Source organism: Leucoraja erinacea, chromosome 7 (genome assembly GCF_028641065.1).
Source record: "Leucoraja erinacea ecotype New England chromosome 7, Leri_hhj_1, whole genome shotgun sequence".
NCBI lineage: Eukaryota > Metazoa > Chordata > Chondrichthyes > Rajiformes > Rajidae > Leucoraja > Leucoraja erinaceus.
Genome location: NC_073383.1, coordinates 29,998,931 through 30,016,626, shown reverse-complemented (window position 1 = coordinate 30,016,626; position 17,696 = coordinate 29,998,931). Strand labels below are relative to the sequence as shown.

The window sequence follows — 17,696 nt, the reverse complement described above, 5'->3', positions numbered from 1 at the left end:
TTTTCCTCAAGTCACACATCATCCACAGCATGGGTTGTTTCTATCAACACATGTTCTCAACCTGGATACCTCAGGAAGCTCTTCTCCTACTTTTCTCTCAACTAGGCGGTCATTATTTGCATACATGAGCTTTCTGGGTGACTTCCCTGCAGCTGCTCGGCATTGATTTTTTTTTTTCTCTGTGTTGTCTGAGAGGCTAGTGATGCGGTAGGGGAATCGTTCAATCACACGGTAATTCACTGGAAATTGTTGGTAATTATTTCATAGCCCAGCCAGTTCCTTTCTTGCAGCTAAAGTAAATTGTGTTCTGTGATGAGTATATGCAAGGGGGAAGTGGTCAGTATTCAAATATTACTGTTCCAAACCCTAAACATGCTCGTGAGAAACAACAGTGAAGCTGTTTGAGATTGTCGCTTGTCATTTCGAATTAATTTGTTTCTCTGTTATTAGGTGGCAGAGAGAAACCCGGATTAAGACTGTCAGTGGCCGTCTTCAGGGAGAGGTGATTTATTATGCTCCTTGTGGGAAAAAACTTCGCCAGTACCCTGAAGTAATAAAGGTATTTGGTGCATCTTAAATCGTTGAATCTCAATTGAATTCAGTTAGCCTATAAATAACATGAATTGCTTTTCTACATGCCAATGCAATAAGTTCTACTGTCTATTTTTACAAGTTTCAATTTTGCAATGGTAAAAATATTTTGTTTGCATCCTAAAAATAAACCTTTGTGAACTATGTCATGGATTTATCCTTTCTGATGGAAAATCCCATGATAAAACATTTAAAGTAATTATAGTAATTGCTTGTAATGTTAACATGCAGTGGTCTGTTTGAAACTGCAATGTTAATTGATATCCTTTATTTCTAAAAATTACCTGCCATGTAACTTGCTAGTGTTACATTCATTGTAAATACATTCTCAGAGGTTTGGTCTTTATTAACTATTTGTAAAGTCTGTTTTAAAAAAAATATATGATTCAAATAATTATTTGTATTTATCTCCTCTTTTGCAGTACCTTACAAGGAATGGAGTAACTGATATTACAAGGGACAACTTTAGCTTCAGTTCAAAAATGAGTGTTGGTGACTTCTATGAAGCCAGAGATGGGCCTCAGGTAATGCAAGCCTTGGATGGCCTTTTCAGTCATAGCTTTGTACTTCATATAAGGGACTGAGGCACCTTAAACCAGGATGATCTGTGGTTCAAGCTCCAGTTTATGACATTTTCCACTGTGCCAGAGTGTGCTACTGGTGTATAATAATAATAATAATAATAATAATAATAACTTTATTTATAAAGCGCTTTTAGACAACATCAGTTACCACAAAGTGCTGTACATGGGAAGTCAACAAAAAGTTATTACAAACTACTAAAACCATTAAGACGACAGGACTATAAAAACAGTAAAAATTAAAAGACATTAAAAGCACTAAAACAGGAACAATGTCTCAGCCAGTGTCGAAAGCCAGTGAATAAAAGTGAGTTTTTAGGGAGGATTTAAAGATGGACATTGAAGGGGCCTGTCTGATCGGCAAGGTGTTCCAGAAAAGGGCTCTATCCCCTCTGAGCTTCCGCTTAGACCTTGGTACCTCAAGGAGCAGCTGATCCGCTGACCTGAGGCACCGGGCAAGAGCATATGTTATAGCTGTGAGCAAAAGATGGAGAAGATTATGAAGCTCGAAAGGAAAAAAAAACTTGTCAGAAAAGGTAATAGAAGGTAATTGGTTCTACTAAGTCTGAAGAAGAGTCCCAACCCAAAATGTCACCTGTCCATTCCCTCTGTAGAAGCTGCTCAACCGCTGAGTTACTCCAGCACTTTGTGTTTAGTTCTATGTACTCGTAGTAGGACTCAGTTAAGGAGGAAGTGTTGTGGGGGAAGCTAAACCTGGATAATATAGGATCACTTTTGCTGGCATGTAATTTCTGAAGGAGAAATTGAATAACATCAGCAATTTTATGATTATTTATTATTTATAAATTCGACTTTTATCATCAAATTTCATTTGTATAGAGCAATAACATCTGAACATTATTTAAGGTCAATCAACCCGAGGAAAGCCGGTCAGGAGGAGCGGAACGTCGTAACTTTTTAGTCCAGCAAGACTTCATTTCTTAGTGTGGAAATAGAACATGCATCAGACTTAATTAAAAATATTAATGGATATAAAATCAGTTATTTTTATATCCTTCTTGAAACAATTAAACCTGCTAATTTTGCTTTTCTGAAAGTCTGCCATAAAACTTTTTTTTAATTGTAAATGAGAATCATACATGCAGCAGCAACAACCACTAAACATGTGGATGTAGGTTTGAATTGAGATATTCTGAATAGCAATGCAGATCAAAGTTGCAATATCATGGAGATTCATATTAGCTTGAGAATAGTAATTGTAAAACATGAGGTTTATTTCAATGATCACATTTCTTACAGTAACACCATGCAGAAGGAACAAGTCAAATGTACTGTAGTTCCTCATACCGAGGCTTAAAATACCCTCTTGGGATGTGCACATCCAGTCGCTAAACTACATGTCCTGTAGGCCATGTACAAAATGTAGACATTTATAAATTATGTACATTTTATGATTCTTCATTTCAGTTGTAAAAGCTCAAAATTCTAGATGAAAAATTGGGACAAACCACCGCCTCAGAATTTGGAGACCAACTATTTCCATGTACCTTTCCGTATTACCTTATCATTAATTGGTACAAGATCTTGAGTCAAGAGTGTTTATTTGTCATATGCAGCAGATGTGAAGTAGAACAATTAAATTCTTACTTACAGTAGTTTGACAGGCATATTAGACGCAAAAATAAATGTACAATAACTAATAATTTCTTCTAAGTGAATGGGACCTTGACACTGCAAAAGCCAAGGTATGTTGAGCAACTATTGTAGTGCAAATTCTTTAGTGGTTCGCTGCTGAGGTCTGGTTGAAGTTCAGGTTGTGCAGGGTGGTTCAAGAATCTAATGGCTGACATTCTTGAACCTGGAGGTAACAGTTCTTAGGCTCCTGCTCCGTCCTACTAATGGTGCTACGGAAAAGGAATATGGCCAGGGTGATGTGGGATCTTGTTATTAATTGCCTTCTTGAGGCAGCACTGCCTGTAGGTCCCTTCGATGGTGGGGAGGTGAGTACCTGTGGTGGACCGAGCAAAATAATATTATTGCTTAACATGGAAAAGCGACTAAATCTTGAAGGGAATAACATCTAATGGTCTGGAAAATCTGCTAGTTCAGTACCATCAAAGACCTGACAATGCTGGATTATCAATTTTACTGTACTCCATCATGATTTTCAGGTTCATTTTCAGGACAATACACATCTAATGTGCTGTTCAAAGAGCACCTTGCCATTGAGTTTAACAGGTTTGGTAGGTTGTCCAGGAATCCCAGTTTACCTGTGTGAGAAGTTTCTTCCGTGTGTCTAGTACTATCTCAGTTTTGTTATGGAGCACTCAATTGCATTCAAAGAATTAAAAATGTGCTTCAATAGCTGAGCCTGTGGGAATTCATATAACGTATCTCAGGTTTAAATGGTCAAAACCTTCTTTAGTTTTAGAGATACAGCATGGCAATAGGCTCTTCAGCCCTCCGAGTCTGCGCCAACCAGCGATCCCCGCAAAATACTTACGCTATCCTACATACACGAGGGACAATTTACAATTTTATCAAGCCAATTAAACTGCAAACCTGTACGTTTTTGGAGTGTGGGAGGAAAATGGAAATCCTGGAGAAAATCCACGCAGGTCACGGGGAGAACGTACAAACTCCATACAAACAGCACCCGCAGTCAGGATTGAATCCAGATCTGTGGTGCTTTAAGGTGGCAACTCTACCACTGCGCCACCATGCCTTTCTCTTGAGACTACTGGAAAGAGACTGAGAACCTTCTGTCATGGTGTCAGACCAACCTGGCCTTTGAAGTTAACAAGGCAAGGCAGAAGAGTTGTTTGTTGTCCAAAGGAAGCAGGGTTGTGAATTGTTCTCATCAATGGAGCTGCCCTGGAGAAGCTTCAGTTTCCTTGACATCCATATCACCTGCAAAACACTGGTGCAATGAGTTTTCTTGGGTATCTGAGAAGATTTGGCATATCCACAAGCATTCTCTTAAACTTCTACTGATGCGCTATTGAAAGTATTCTGATGGTATGCACCTTGGCTTGATATGGGAACTGTCCTACTCTTTATTGTCTGAACCTGCAGAGAATGGTGAATACAGCCCAGTCCATCACATGCTTGTCACTTCCTTCCATTCAATCCATCTTCCCAAAGCATTACAGGAAGGCTGGAAATATTATCAAGGATGCTTGCCACCCAGGCCATTCTCTTTTCCCTCTTCTATTTTCTGAGAAAATACAGGAACTTGAATACCTGGACATTCAGACTTAAGTGCCTCTCAGATTCCTTTATGTTTTTAAATTGGGAAAGGGAATTTGTAAATCTTTTCTCGAGGCAGCCACTCTAAATTAAATAAAGTATCCAGCCTGTGATACAGTGTATGTGAAAAGATATCCTGTAAATCTTCCAGGCCAGGAGTTATCTAACAGTGGAAAACATTATGGAGCTAAAATAAAAATCTGAAACATAAACAGAAAATGCTTATTATGTGAAATTATTTACTTCAATTTTGAGAATCTTGTGTTGTTGTCTGTGCAGCGTGAAGTTGAGGTACTATTCCCATTTTGGTTGAATCTTTGGCGAGCTAATCTATGAAAGATTATTTTACCATTAAAATAAAAATGCAATACTGCATTAATTCATCTATGAACTTAATGAGGTTTAATTAACATCGAAAGGGGAACTCAGACCAATATTTAAGAAAGTCTTGCATTTATTTCAGGGTATGCACTGGTGTCGTTTAAAAAACGAGGAAATAATGATCAAAATAAAGGCAATGGAAGGGCGGCGAGGCCGCCCACCAAATCCAGAAAAACAACGTGCTCGAGATGAGTCAAAAATGAAACGTCGCAAAGGCAGACCTCCAAATATTGCAAGGCCAGACTTGCAAAAGACCTGCGATGTAAAATTGTTGCGAAAATTGGAAGCTCAAGGTAAACATGTATAAATAAATAGTCCCACATTTTATAATCACGTTAAAGTTACTTAATGAATGTTTTTGACATGTATGCAGCCTACGCAAGGAAAGCAGCAGAATTAAAGATGTTGCAGAAACTTGAAAAGCAGGCATTGGCACAACGGGCTAAGGAAGCTAGAAAACAACAAGGTGAGTACTGAAGGAAATTATTGTTAGATATTCTGCAAAAAAATTATCAAATTTTGGATTGTTTATTTACACCAGCTGAATTTACTGGGCAAATATTCTTTCCAGCAATAATGGCAGCAGAAGAAAAGCGAAAACAAAAGGAACATCTAAAGATGATGAGACAGCAGGTACTCTCCTATGTGTGTCATTTGCTGCTTTGAAGATTACCAGCTTTGTAACTATCTGTCATTTAAGTCTTTACTTTTATATATATATATATATATATATCTCCTCTCCCTCTCCTCCCTCTCTCCTTCCCTCTCCCTCCCTCTCCCTCTCTCTCCCTCCCTCTCGCTCTCTCTCTCCCTCTCCCTCTCTCCCTCCCCTCTCCCCCTCCCTCTCTCCCCCCTCTCTCCCCCTCTCCCCCTCTCTCTCTCTCCTCCCTCTCTCTCCCTCCCCCCCCTCTCCCTCCTCTCCCTCCCTCTCCCCCTCTCCCCCCCTTTCTTTCTCTCCCCCTCTCTCTCCCTCTCCCTCCTCTCTCTCCCTCTCTCTCTCTCCCTCTCTCTCTCCCCTCTCTCCCTCTCTCTCTCTCTCTCCTCTCTCTCTCTCTCTCCTCTCGCTCTCTCTCTCCCTCTCTCTCTCTCTCTCTCTCTTTCTCTCCCTCTCTTTCTCTCCCTTTCTTTCCCTATCTCTCTTTCTCCATCTCTTTCTCTCCCACTCTTTCTCTCCCTCTTTCCCTCTTTCTCTCCCTCTTTCTCTCCCTCTCCCTCCCTCTCCCTCCCTTCCATGCAACATATTTTCCATGTACATCAGATATTCATATGCAATTTCAAAAATGTATGATTTATTAATTCAGAAAATATTCGGAACCTTTCACTTTTTCCATATTTTGTTACGTTACAGCCTAATTTTAAAATGAATTAAATTCATTTTTCAATCATAAATCTACACACAATAACCCAGAATGAAGAGGCGAAAACAGGTGTTTAGGAATTTTTGCAAAGTAATTAAAAATAAATAACTGAAATATCATATTTGCATAACTATTCAGACGCTTTGCTATGAAACTCAAAATTGAGCTTTGGTTCATCCTGTTTCCATTAATTATCCTTGAGATGTTTCTACAACTTGCTTGGAGTCCACCAGTGGTAAATTAAATTGATTGGACATGATTTGGAAAGGCACACACCTGCTAATATAAGGTCCCACAGTTGACAGTGCATGTCAGAGGAAAAACCAAGCCATGAAGAAGAAGGATTTGTCCGTAGACCTCCGAGCCAGGATTATGTCGAGACACAGATCTGGGGAAGGGTATAAAACAATTTCTGCAGCATTGCAGGTCCCGAAGAGCACAGTGGCCTCCATCATTCTTAAATGGAAGAACTTTGGAACCACAAGCACTCTTCATATAACTGGCCGCCCGGCCAAACTGAGCAATCGGGGGAGAAGGGCCTTGGTCAGGGAGGTGACCAAGAACCCGATGGTCACTCTGACAGAGCTCCAGAGTTCCTCTGTGGAGATTGGAGAACCCTCCGGATGGCCAACTATATCTGCAGCACTCCACCAATCAGGTCTTTATGGTAGAGTGGCCGGACGGAAGCCACTCCTCAGTAAAAGGCACATGACAGCCCGCTTGGAGTTTGCCAAAAGGGTTGGTTTCTCTGGTGCTCTGGTCTGATGAAACCAAGATTGAACTCTTTGGCCTGAATGCCAAGCGTCACATCTGGAGGAAACCAGGCACCGCTCATCACCTGGCCAATACCATACCTATGGTGAAGCATGGTCGTGGCAGTATCATGCTTGTGGGGATGTTTTTCAACGGCAGGAACTAGGACCCTAGTCAAGATCGAGGGAAAGATGTACGGAGCAAAGTACTAAGAGATCCTTGATGAAAACCTGCTCCAGAGCGTTCTGGACCTCAGACTGGAGCAGAGGTTCACATTCCAACAGGACAACGACCCTAAGCACACAATTAAGACAACGCAGGAGTGGCTTCGTGGCGTCTGTGAATGTCCTTGAGTGACCCAGCCAGAGCCCGGACTTGAACCCGATCGAACATCCTTGAGGGACCTGAAAATAGCTGTGCATCGACGCTCCCCATCCAACCTGACAGCTTGAGAGGATCTGCGGAGAAGAATGGGAGAAATTACCCAAATACAGGTGTGCCAAGCTTGTAGCATCATACCCAAGAAGATGAGGCTGTAATAGCTGCCAAAGGTGCCTCAACAAAGTACTGAGTAAAAGATCTGAATACTTATGTAAATGTGATATTTCAGTTATTTATTTTTAATTACTTTGCAAAAATTTCTAAACAACTGTTTTCGCTTTTTTATTACAGGGTATTGTGTGTAGTTTGATGATTAAAAAAAAAAAGAATTTAGTCAATTTTAGAATAAGGCTGTAATGTAACAAAATTTGGAAAAAGTGAAGGGGTCTGAATACTTTCTGAATGCACTGTAACTTGTCTCCTAATAATGCATAATGTATTTTTACATATTCTATTTGTATTGGTTGCCTGAGCTTCTCACTGTTCTTGTTAACCTGGATAAGCGATTTCACAATCTTGGTATTTTTTCCACACCTCCAGCAGTTTTCTCCTGATCCTCTTTGTAATCTCCTCCAGCCATAATGTCCTGAAAAATGAACTTCCTCCGGTAACTACTTGCTTGTTCCCAGTGTTAATCCCACCATCATAAGGCAGTTGAGGTTTCAGCTGCTGACCTCAGGTCATCCCTTCCTAACCTCTCAGGGCAATGTTAGCCAACTTTCCAAACAATCCAGACTCACTTTACGAATATGCCAATGATTTGTCAAGTCAAGTCAAGTCAAGTTTATTTGTCACATACACATACGAGATGTGCAGTGAAATGAAAGTGGCAATGCTCGCGGACTTTTGTGCAAAAGACAAACAACAAAACAACCAAACAAATTATAAACACAATCATAACACACATATTCTTTTACATAATAAATAATAGAAGGAAAAACGTTCTGGAGAGTTAGTCCCTGGTGAGAAAGGCGTTTACAGTCCGAATTGCCTCTGGGAAGAAACTCCTTCTCAACCTCTCCGTTCTCACTGCATGGCAACGGAGGCGTTTGCCTGACCGTAGCGGCTGGAACAGTCCGTTGCAGGGGTGGAAGAGGTCTCTCATGATTTTGTTTGCTCTGGAGTTGCACCTCCTGTTGTATAGTTCCTGCAGGGGGGTGAGTGAAGTTCCCATAGTGCGTTCGGCCGAACGCACTACTCTCTGCAGAGCCTTCTTGTCCTTGGCAGAGCAATTCCCAAACCAGATGGTAATGTTCCCGGACAAGATGCTTTCCACCGCCGCTGCGTAGAAGCACTGGAGGATCCTCGGAGACACTCTGAATTTCCTCAATTGCCTGAGGTGGTAAAGGCGCTGCCTTGCCTTACTCACCAGTGCTGAGGCGTGTGATGACCATGTCATATCCTCAGAGATGTGGACTCCCAGATATTTAAAACAGTTCACCCTATCCACAGGATCCCCATTTATACTCAATGGAGTGTACGTCCTCGGATGATGTGCCCTCCTAAAGTCCACGATCAGCTCCTTCGTTTTTTTGATGTTCAAGAGGAGGCTGTTCTCCTGGCACCAGAGTGCTAGATCAGCCATCTCCTCCCGGTAGGCCCTCTCATCATTGTCTGAGACCAGGCCCACCACCAGTCACCAGTTATTGCTGCGCTTCGGATTCTAAGAATGCTGGATAATAGAAATATATAGTTCATAGCTGTGAAGTGTCCAAAGCTATTCATTTGGGTAGGATTATTATAGCAATGTTTTCCTAAAGTAAAACGTTTTCCTAAATCAGACAGGATCTGAACTTGACCTGGGAAGGTTTTATGACTATTCCAAAAGAAGAACATTGTTCAATTGTTTTTTTTTGATGAGCATAAATGTAGGTGACTACAAAAAAAATTAATAAGCATACAGAAAAAGTAATTAACATGATTGACAGGATTTGCAGCATTATATTTGTAACAATTGCACATTCCAGTTAATTACAAACACTATATTTTGCTTCATCTTTGTGCAATACTTCTCTGGACTTAATATATTGAAAAAAGATTAAATCTTGTAGTGCATAACAAATATAGTGAATGATATATACTGAAATATTTTAATATTTAACAGCTGCAAATGTTACATAATTCTGTGAAAGTGTGTGTGTATATAAATATAATTACTTGGGTAATTCATTTTGAACAGATTATCAGAAAAGTGGCCATCGCGGCAACATGCATTTAATCTTATTGTTAAATGAGCATTAATTCAAATGAAATATACAGATCTAGAAGTTTGTGCATAAAACCTAGCCAGCTTTAAAACAACTTTGTATTTTTGTTACCTGAGTGCCATTCCCAATGAAGGCAATTTTCAAAGCTTTTATCTTCAATATTCGTGCCCTCCAGAAATGGCACTCAGATCCACAGGTAAACAATGAAATATTCCTATGTCTGTGCCTTTGTATTTCCAGTAGAATCTTGTTTGTTATTCATTATCCATGGACAAAATTATTGCATACATATGAAATTTAATTAGTGTTGATTCTGTGTTTATTTCTTGACAGGAGAAAATCAGAAGAATTCAGCAGATTAGGATGGAAAAAGAACTGAGAGCTCAGCAAATGTTAGAGGTAGAATCACAATGGGGTTTATTTTGCATGTTATAGTTTAAAATATGTTATCTGATGTGATATGTAGATGGTTCAGTTTTGTTTTGTGTTTTGCAGTGTATGTGTAAGGGCTATTCCAGAATCTGATGCATAAGCAGGTTACATTTCTTGGCAATCTTAATTTGTGTGAAAGCAAAAAACAGCTAAAAGGAAGACGTGAAAGATGAACAAAGAAATGTGATAAATTCATGGATTATTAGGAAATTAGAATTATTTTGCCAAAATGATCTTTGGGTAAAACTATAAATTTTATAATTCCAAAATTCAAAAAAGAACCTGGATCCTCCACCAAAGACACAGAGCCATGGAGGATCCAGTTTTCGATAACTTAATTAGAGCTAATTTGAAAAATATTCTATTGCACCCTCCATTACAGATATCCAGTAGCTGCTTAAAACAGAAGAAACCTATTCAGATGCCCCTCTACAAAATGTTTTTTTTCTTTTCTATTTATGTCTATGTGGTGGAATGTAAATTATCTTATCTACCATAATCATTTGACAGTGTTCTCAAATCTTCAAGGATCGTCAACATGTACAATACCGTCATTCTTCTTGGGCTTGGGGCCTGCCTATTTGATTTACAATCCAGACATTCAAACAATGTGAATTATGTGGTTTAAAGTTTTTTTATTTAAAGGTAACATTTATCCAAATGCTGAAAACCGTTCTTTCACAGAAGCCAGAATTCCAATTCTTCCTTGTTTGTTTTGTGACGTGGTTTTATTAAGGAGGCATTAGCACTTGCTAAAATTCCGACATCTATCTTTATCACAGAAATAGATAGCTAAAGGTGGTAAATCCCAGTTCCCTGTAAAGCTGGCAACATTTCCATTTCCAAGCCCAAAGTTTCAACATAAAACATCTGGAATGTGGAGTAAGTTCTTTCAGGCATTTCTAATATTCTATAGAGATACACGAGTGCAGACGGTGGAATCTTGAGACAAGAATATGACCGATGGAGTCTTTTTTTCCTAATATTCCTCCAGCAGTCTGTTTTTTTTAAAAAAGCTTCTATAAACAGTTTAGGATTGTAGTTACAACTTTATTTCAGAGCTGTATTTTGCTTAAAACATTTCCCTGCAGTTTCCTCCCCCTACTTTCAGTCTGTAAAAGGGTCCCGACCCAAAACATCACCCAGCCTTTTTCTCCAGAGATGCTGCTTGACCCGCTGTTACTCCAGCACTGTGTCTATCTTGTGTTTTTCTTAATAGTGTTATTTTAAGCAAAATATAATAATTTAAATAGAACTGTGAAATAATGGCCAGGAACATTGTTGAGAAGTGTTCCTGCGGCTTTATTTAGATTTACTGATAATTGAAAGGCAGACTTGTAAAATTAAGGAGATTTAAATTGCTTGAATTTTGTTGATTACTTTCTCATTATTATGCCTGTTACTTCTAGTTACGTTTATTTAGTCAGTTACATGTTTAACTGGTCGATTAGCAACATTTGAGGCAGATGTGAGGTTTGAAGATTTCTCTTGAGGCAATGTGCAATGTAATGGTAAAACCTTTTTGTATGCCTTTGAAAGACCATATATTTTGTTTTTGTGATGAAAAATGTCAATTGCTCTGTTTCAGAGAGGCAACTTGTTGCTTGGCTCAAAAATATATTCCAGTCCAAATCTTCCAATAGTTAACAATAAAATCACATATTTTTACCATTTTTAAAATGAAGGAAGTGGCTCTTATGTGGCCAAAGGTGAAAGTCTCCAAATTTATCAAACTATACTAGACTCGTTGTTTCTGGGCTACCCGTGCTGAGAGTACCTTACATTGACTTTTGGATCTTACATCACATCATTGGTTTCAATGGCGATTGCTGATCAGCAGAGGATAAAACTAAAGGGAGACTGACTTCTAAATGATTTTGGTTTTGCACGGTTTTTTTTAAGAATTAAAAAATATATATATTTGCGTTACACGATTAAGACATCCAACACCTGTACAGCATTGGCAACCTCATCCAGGAGGTTTGGTCATTAGGAAATGATGGTGGAAAGCCAGGTTTTCCCCAAGGGAGTTTCCATGCAGAAAGTGGTGTTTGTGGTGTTAAATCGAAGATTTAAAGTCCCCGCCGCAGCCAGAAGCACCGCAGACTGCAGGGCCGGTGGTCGAAGCTCCCCTCCAGGGGCGATGGTAAGTCCACGCTGGGTCCGCGGTAGAAGTTGACTGCGGGCCAGCGGTGGAAGCTTCTTCACCCGGGTCCCCCATGAGGGATCCCGGGCTGTAGACGCCGCGCCAGCTGGAGCTCAGGCTGTCGGCTGTCGCGGGCCAGTGAAACGGAGCGCTTCCCTCCGGCGAGCCCCAGCGAAGGCTCGCCCGCTCCACGCCGAGAGTCCTCGCTGCGCCCGCCACTAAATCTCCGGGAGCGTCTGCGGGAAAGGCCGCCCGATCCCCGTTGTTAGGCCATGGGGGAGGCGACCTGGAAAAAGTTTCTCCATGGAGGAGGCGACCGAAACGGTTTCCCCCTTCCCCCCCCCCCCCACACAAAACACACATAGAAACACAAAAAAACATACTTTAAAACATACTGAAAAAACAAAAATAAGTTGAAAAAAACGGACATGCTGCTGACAGGGCGCCAGCTTTAACTCTATTTAGTGGGGGCTTGCAGCGCCCCCACCGACTCAATGTAGAATGAATGTCTTGAATCAAGCTATGTTTACATCATTGTTTATGTCCCCTACTTGTACCTGCCATCTGCATCCCTGCCTACTTGTACTTAACAACCCGGGCTGGCTGAGAACCACAGATATTTACCTGGGAACAGATGAACATCATTGGTATCCTTTAGAACAGTTCAGTCCAAAACAGCACACTTGGACCCAAAAATCTGCATTGTATTTGCTTGCTTTTAAGAAACGCATTATGCTTTTGCCATTTCTCAGAGGGGCACTGAGATTACCTTATGATTGACCTTGGAAAAAGTACAATATTAGATATATTTTAGATATCATTTAGTTAAGCTTAGAATCTGAATTTGCTGAGCGACCATATCCTAACAATAATGTTTCAATGGTTTATACCATTTATTAAAAGTTCCAGGAAAGTATAATGTACATTATTTCTGCATGTACTCTCTGGAGTTTAGATGAATGGGAGGTGATCTCATTGAAGCATACAACATTTATTAATGGCTTTATAGGCTAGATGCTGAAATGACATTTCCTTAGCTGAGCTAAAGAAATTACTCCACCTAAGGGGTATACATGTTTCTAATTCCCTACCCAGTGCTGTGAAGACTTGTTTGCTGAGTGTATCAAGACAGACAGATTTTTAGATGTTAAGAGGACAGAGGAATGTGGGACGAGTGCAGAAAAGCGCAATGCAGGATGTGTCTTGGAAATATTCAAGAAGTGAGGTAGAGAGAGAAGCAGGGAACTAAAGGTTTTATAGCACAAAATCTGTCAACTGGAAAGTTCTGGCATCTGTGGTTAAGGAAAAATTAACAGCACATAAATTCATAAAATGATTAGGAGCTGTCAGCATTTCTTTATGGAAATATGCTTAGTAATTCCACTGGGGATTTGAAGGTTGTGAGGATCATGCAAGAAAATAGAGTTGAAGCCAAGAAGTCTGATCAAGCGTGACTTTGTTGAAGGCTAGAGCAAGCGTAGAGGCAATATGGCTGACCCTTTTCTGGTTCTTATATCCGAGGTATTCAATGTATCTGTTTTGAAATCTGATTGCATTCCACTATGATTTTGCAGATTTAGTTAAAGATGGGAATAATAATGGAGATGCAAAGGCATGTTGTTTTGTGTTGGTCCGAGGAATTTACATTTATATTCCTCTTTTCTAGGAAATATTACTGTATTAAAATTACCAAAATGCAGTTTATTAATATCCAGGATTCAGTATTTGTACATCTGATCTAATCTAATTCAAGTAAGATTGATGTAGTGACCCAATTTGGATTAAAATGGAGATTAAATAAATGTTAAATGGAGGTGTATTTTTCTTGAATTAATAGTTGCAGTATTCTTTTTATTAAACCTTTAATGTTATGACCTTGTAAAAATATATAACATCCAAGGCTTATTGTCAGGACACACAGGAATTTACCGGTGTCAGGGTTTGTAACAAAGCAAATGGCCCTTATTTTGGAAGTCTTTTTGCTGCACTGATTTTAGCAGATCTGTTTGTGCTAATCAATTTTTAAAGCATGAATAAATGGGCATGCACAAATGTTTTTCTCTTTTAAATCTTTGGAAATATTACTCCCAGTTTTCTGTGGGTTATTATGACGGCAAAGACTGTCAGTTTGCATCTTCTTTTAATATGTAAAAAGCATGGTAACATGAGACAGTTTAAATGCAGAAATATGGAAATTGTTGGTTATACCCTGCTCCTCATTAGTATAGTTGCAAACTACACAGAAGCACCCATATCAAATTTAAGCGATTTGATATGTGCTAAAGTATTTTGTGCACTGTTATCTTTGTAAAAACCTTTGAAATTACTATGGCACTGAGTGACTTTTAACCATGTTTTTAAATCTATAGTGAATAATAATTACTGTGGAACAAACTTTCTGATCCTTAAAATACTAATATTCTAAGTATGTGGTGTCAATATTTATTCAATGAATGGCCTAATTTATCTTGCTTTTAGTAAAATCACTTTTTAATATCGATAGTTTATAGTTCTTTCTTTCCTGGATTGCTGACTGAGAATTCCTGAGACGATTCGACCTGATAGACATATATAGGATTGTGAAGGACAGAGCCAGTCAGAATCGCTTTCCTGGGTTGGAAATGTTAAGGTCTGGAGCGTGTAGCATTGAGGTTAGATGGGGAGATGTGTAGGGAAGGTGTTTTCCCACATGGAGCGTGACATGTGCCTGGAACGCGCTGTCAGGGGTGGTGGTGCAGGCAGATACAATTGTGGCATTTGAAAGCCTTTTGGATAGGCAGGGAATTGAGGGATATGGATCACATGCAGGCAGAGATTAGTGTAACTTGGCATCATGTTTGGTACAGCCTTTACGGGCCCATAGACCAGTTTCTGTGCTGCCCTGTCCTATGTTCTGTGTTTGCGTGTTGTTTTCACAGCAGCTCGATGCTGTAAACGGTGGCATTAGATTGAAGATACACTATACTTGGGCAAATAAATGTTCTGGAAATGTCTAAGTATTGTAGGTCATTTCTTCAATATCATTCCTTCACTGTAGCTACAGAATTTGGGCCAATTAAAAATGTGTTGATCCATTCTCTGTGAGCTCCAGTACTTCCAATGTGCAAGTGACTTTCAATACATTTCAGTAGTGGTGAAAATGTTCCACCATAGGATACTGGGAAGCAATGGTTTATTGGCAATTGCTGGAAATTTTGTTGTCGTAACACATTCTGGGCTTGATTTGATCCATTCTATATGGCTGGTTGATTTGACAGTATTTTTAACCTTCTTGTGATCAATCATTGAATGTCAAGTTTGTCAACAATGACATTCTTACTTGCTGCAGTTTAACAGAGCCATTAATGTAGAACTCACAAATTAATATATAATAATTGATAATGAAATAACTTAATATCAGCAATACTAGATAACCATAGTGCAAAAATAGTGCAAAACTGAAATCCACAGTGCAAGCAAAAACGCTACCATAGAGGATCATAGCTGTTGAGGTAGTGGTTAATGTTGTGCAGTGTTCAGGACCCTGATGGTTGCTGAGAAGAAGCTTGATAATAGTCATACAGCAAAGAAACAGGCCCTTTGGCCCAACTTGGCCATACCGACCAAACTATTCCCATATTTCCTCAGCTAGTTCCATTTACCTGCATTTGGCCTGTACCACTCTAAACCTTTTCTGGCAATGTACATGTTTTGATGTCTTTTAATCAGTGTCATTGTATCCACCTCTGCCACTTCCTCTGGCAGCTTGTTCCATGTACACTGTATATAAAAATTGCCTTTCAGGTCTCCTTTAAATTATTTCCCTCTTACAAACCTGTGCCCTCTAATTATAGACTCTCCTATCATGGGGATAAAGTCTCATCTATGCCGCTCATGATTTAAAAAAAACCTGAATAAGATCATCCCTTTATCGGTCGAGGAGAAACAGTCTCAGCCAACTCATTCTCGCTTCATAACTCAAGCCCTCCAGTCCTGGCAACGTGCTTCTTTCCTGCACCCTCTTTAGATTTATTTCATCCTTCCTATAGCATTGTAACCAGAATTGCACATAATAGTCCAAGTCTGTTTTTACACTTGTACAGTTATATCATAACGTCCCAACTCTCCTACTCAATGTCCGATGAAGGCAAGCGTTTCATATATCTTCCTCCCCACCCTTTCAAATTGTGTTGTTACTTTCAGCCAACTAGTTACTTGTACCTGAAGTATTTCTGTTCCTCAGCACTCCCCGGGGCCCTGCCATTCACTATTATGTCCTGCCCTGGTTTAACTTTCCTAAATGCATTACTTTGCACATATCTAATTTAGGTAACATCTGCTAAACTTTGACCCATTTTCCAAGTTGGTCTAGATCCTGTTGTATCGTTTGAAAACCTTCTTCACTGTCCACAAACTTAACAACTATGCCAACAAGGTTCTTATCCCAACCATTAATTTATGACAAAGAGGATCCAGCGCTGATCCCTGTGTCTAGATTGTTTTATTGTCATGTGTCCCAGATAGAACAATGAAATACAGCACAACAGAATATGTAAACATAGTCCACTGTAAACAATATGATAAACGAGAGAGGGAACAAAAGTTCAATATGTGTGTATATATATATCACATCATTGTTCATAGGCTTCCAATCTGATAGACAACCTTCCACCTCCTGAAGCTAGCTAACAATTCATTCTGCATCTCGTGCCCTGACCGTATCAGCATTACCTCAAAGTGCTGTATCCATCATGGAGGTTGGGAGGTAAATGGTCCGTAGTGTGTAAATTAGTGGCTGAATCTGGGAAATGGGAAGTTGATGGGTATATGGAGTACGTAAAAAAAATGGAGCTTCATGTAAATTGGTGTTTAATGGGTAGCACTGACTTGGTAGACGGAAGGACCTGTTACTGTGCCATATGACTTAAGTATCACCAATCAAGTAAATATCTGAGAGAGAGATCAGTTAAGAAATGTGGATCATGCAATCATTTTTAATTTTTTTATTTTAAGCATCATGATTTTTAATTTTAGCTGTAGTGATTAGGTTAATTTCAAACAAGTTTCAAGAAGCTTTTCCAGAACACATTATAATCCAAGTAAAACTGGAGTAAGTTCCCTCAGAACAGACCCTGTTGTTGTTGGGTGTTGCAGTAGCCTGCAATTTATTATAGGGATGTTATTGTGGACAAATATGGTCCTGATACTGAGAGTTCTTGAATAGCCCTTAAAAAAAATCTCTTAATCTCTCCAAATAATTAGTAATAATTAGTTTTTTTGACTGAATGTTTTTATAGAAGTTCTGTGTCTAATTCTAAGCTGTTAGAAATGTTTGTGGTCTTTGTGTTCTAGTCAATGTTATGTAGACACTCTAGCTCATTATTTTTTGGAATGTTGTATAGCATGTAACTTATAAAAGTTTGAGATTGTTTCAAAGTTCCAGTAGTGCATTTTGCATGACCTCCAGACCTGTTTTGCATGCACAGGCTAAGAGGAAAAAGAAGGAAGAAGCAGCAAATGCAAAATTATTGGAAGCCGAGAAACGGATGAAGGTTAGTTTAGATGGATCTCTGGGTCTATGAACTTTACTGGGCAATTGTGTAGGAACATTTTGTAATTGTGTTAAAAATGTACGGACAGGTGATATGCAATAAAATATGTAGGACCCTACGCAAAA

At 39.4% G+C, this 17,696-nt stretch overlaps 1 protein-coding gene across 1 annotated transcript in view; it reads left to right on the top strand.

Moving 5' to 3' along the window:
* Positions 1 to 17,696, top strand: part of baz2ba (bromodomain adjacent to zinc finger domain, 2Ba) — a 153,465-nt gene that overhangs the window by 77,460 nt on the left and 58,309 nt on the right. The window contains 7 exon segments of the mRNA XM_055638807.1: positions 451 to 559; positions 1,014 to 1,115; positions 4,846 to 5,056; positions 5,137 to 5,229; positions 5,335 to 5,396; positions 9,796 to 9,861; positions 17,506 to 17,571. Coding sequence (XP_055494782.1) covers positions 451 to 559; positions 1,014 to 1,115; positions 4,846 to 5,056; positions 5,137 to 5,229; positions 5,335 to 5,396; positions 9,796 to 9,861; positions 17,506 to 17,571 — 709 coding nt within the window.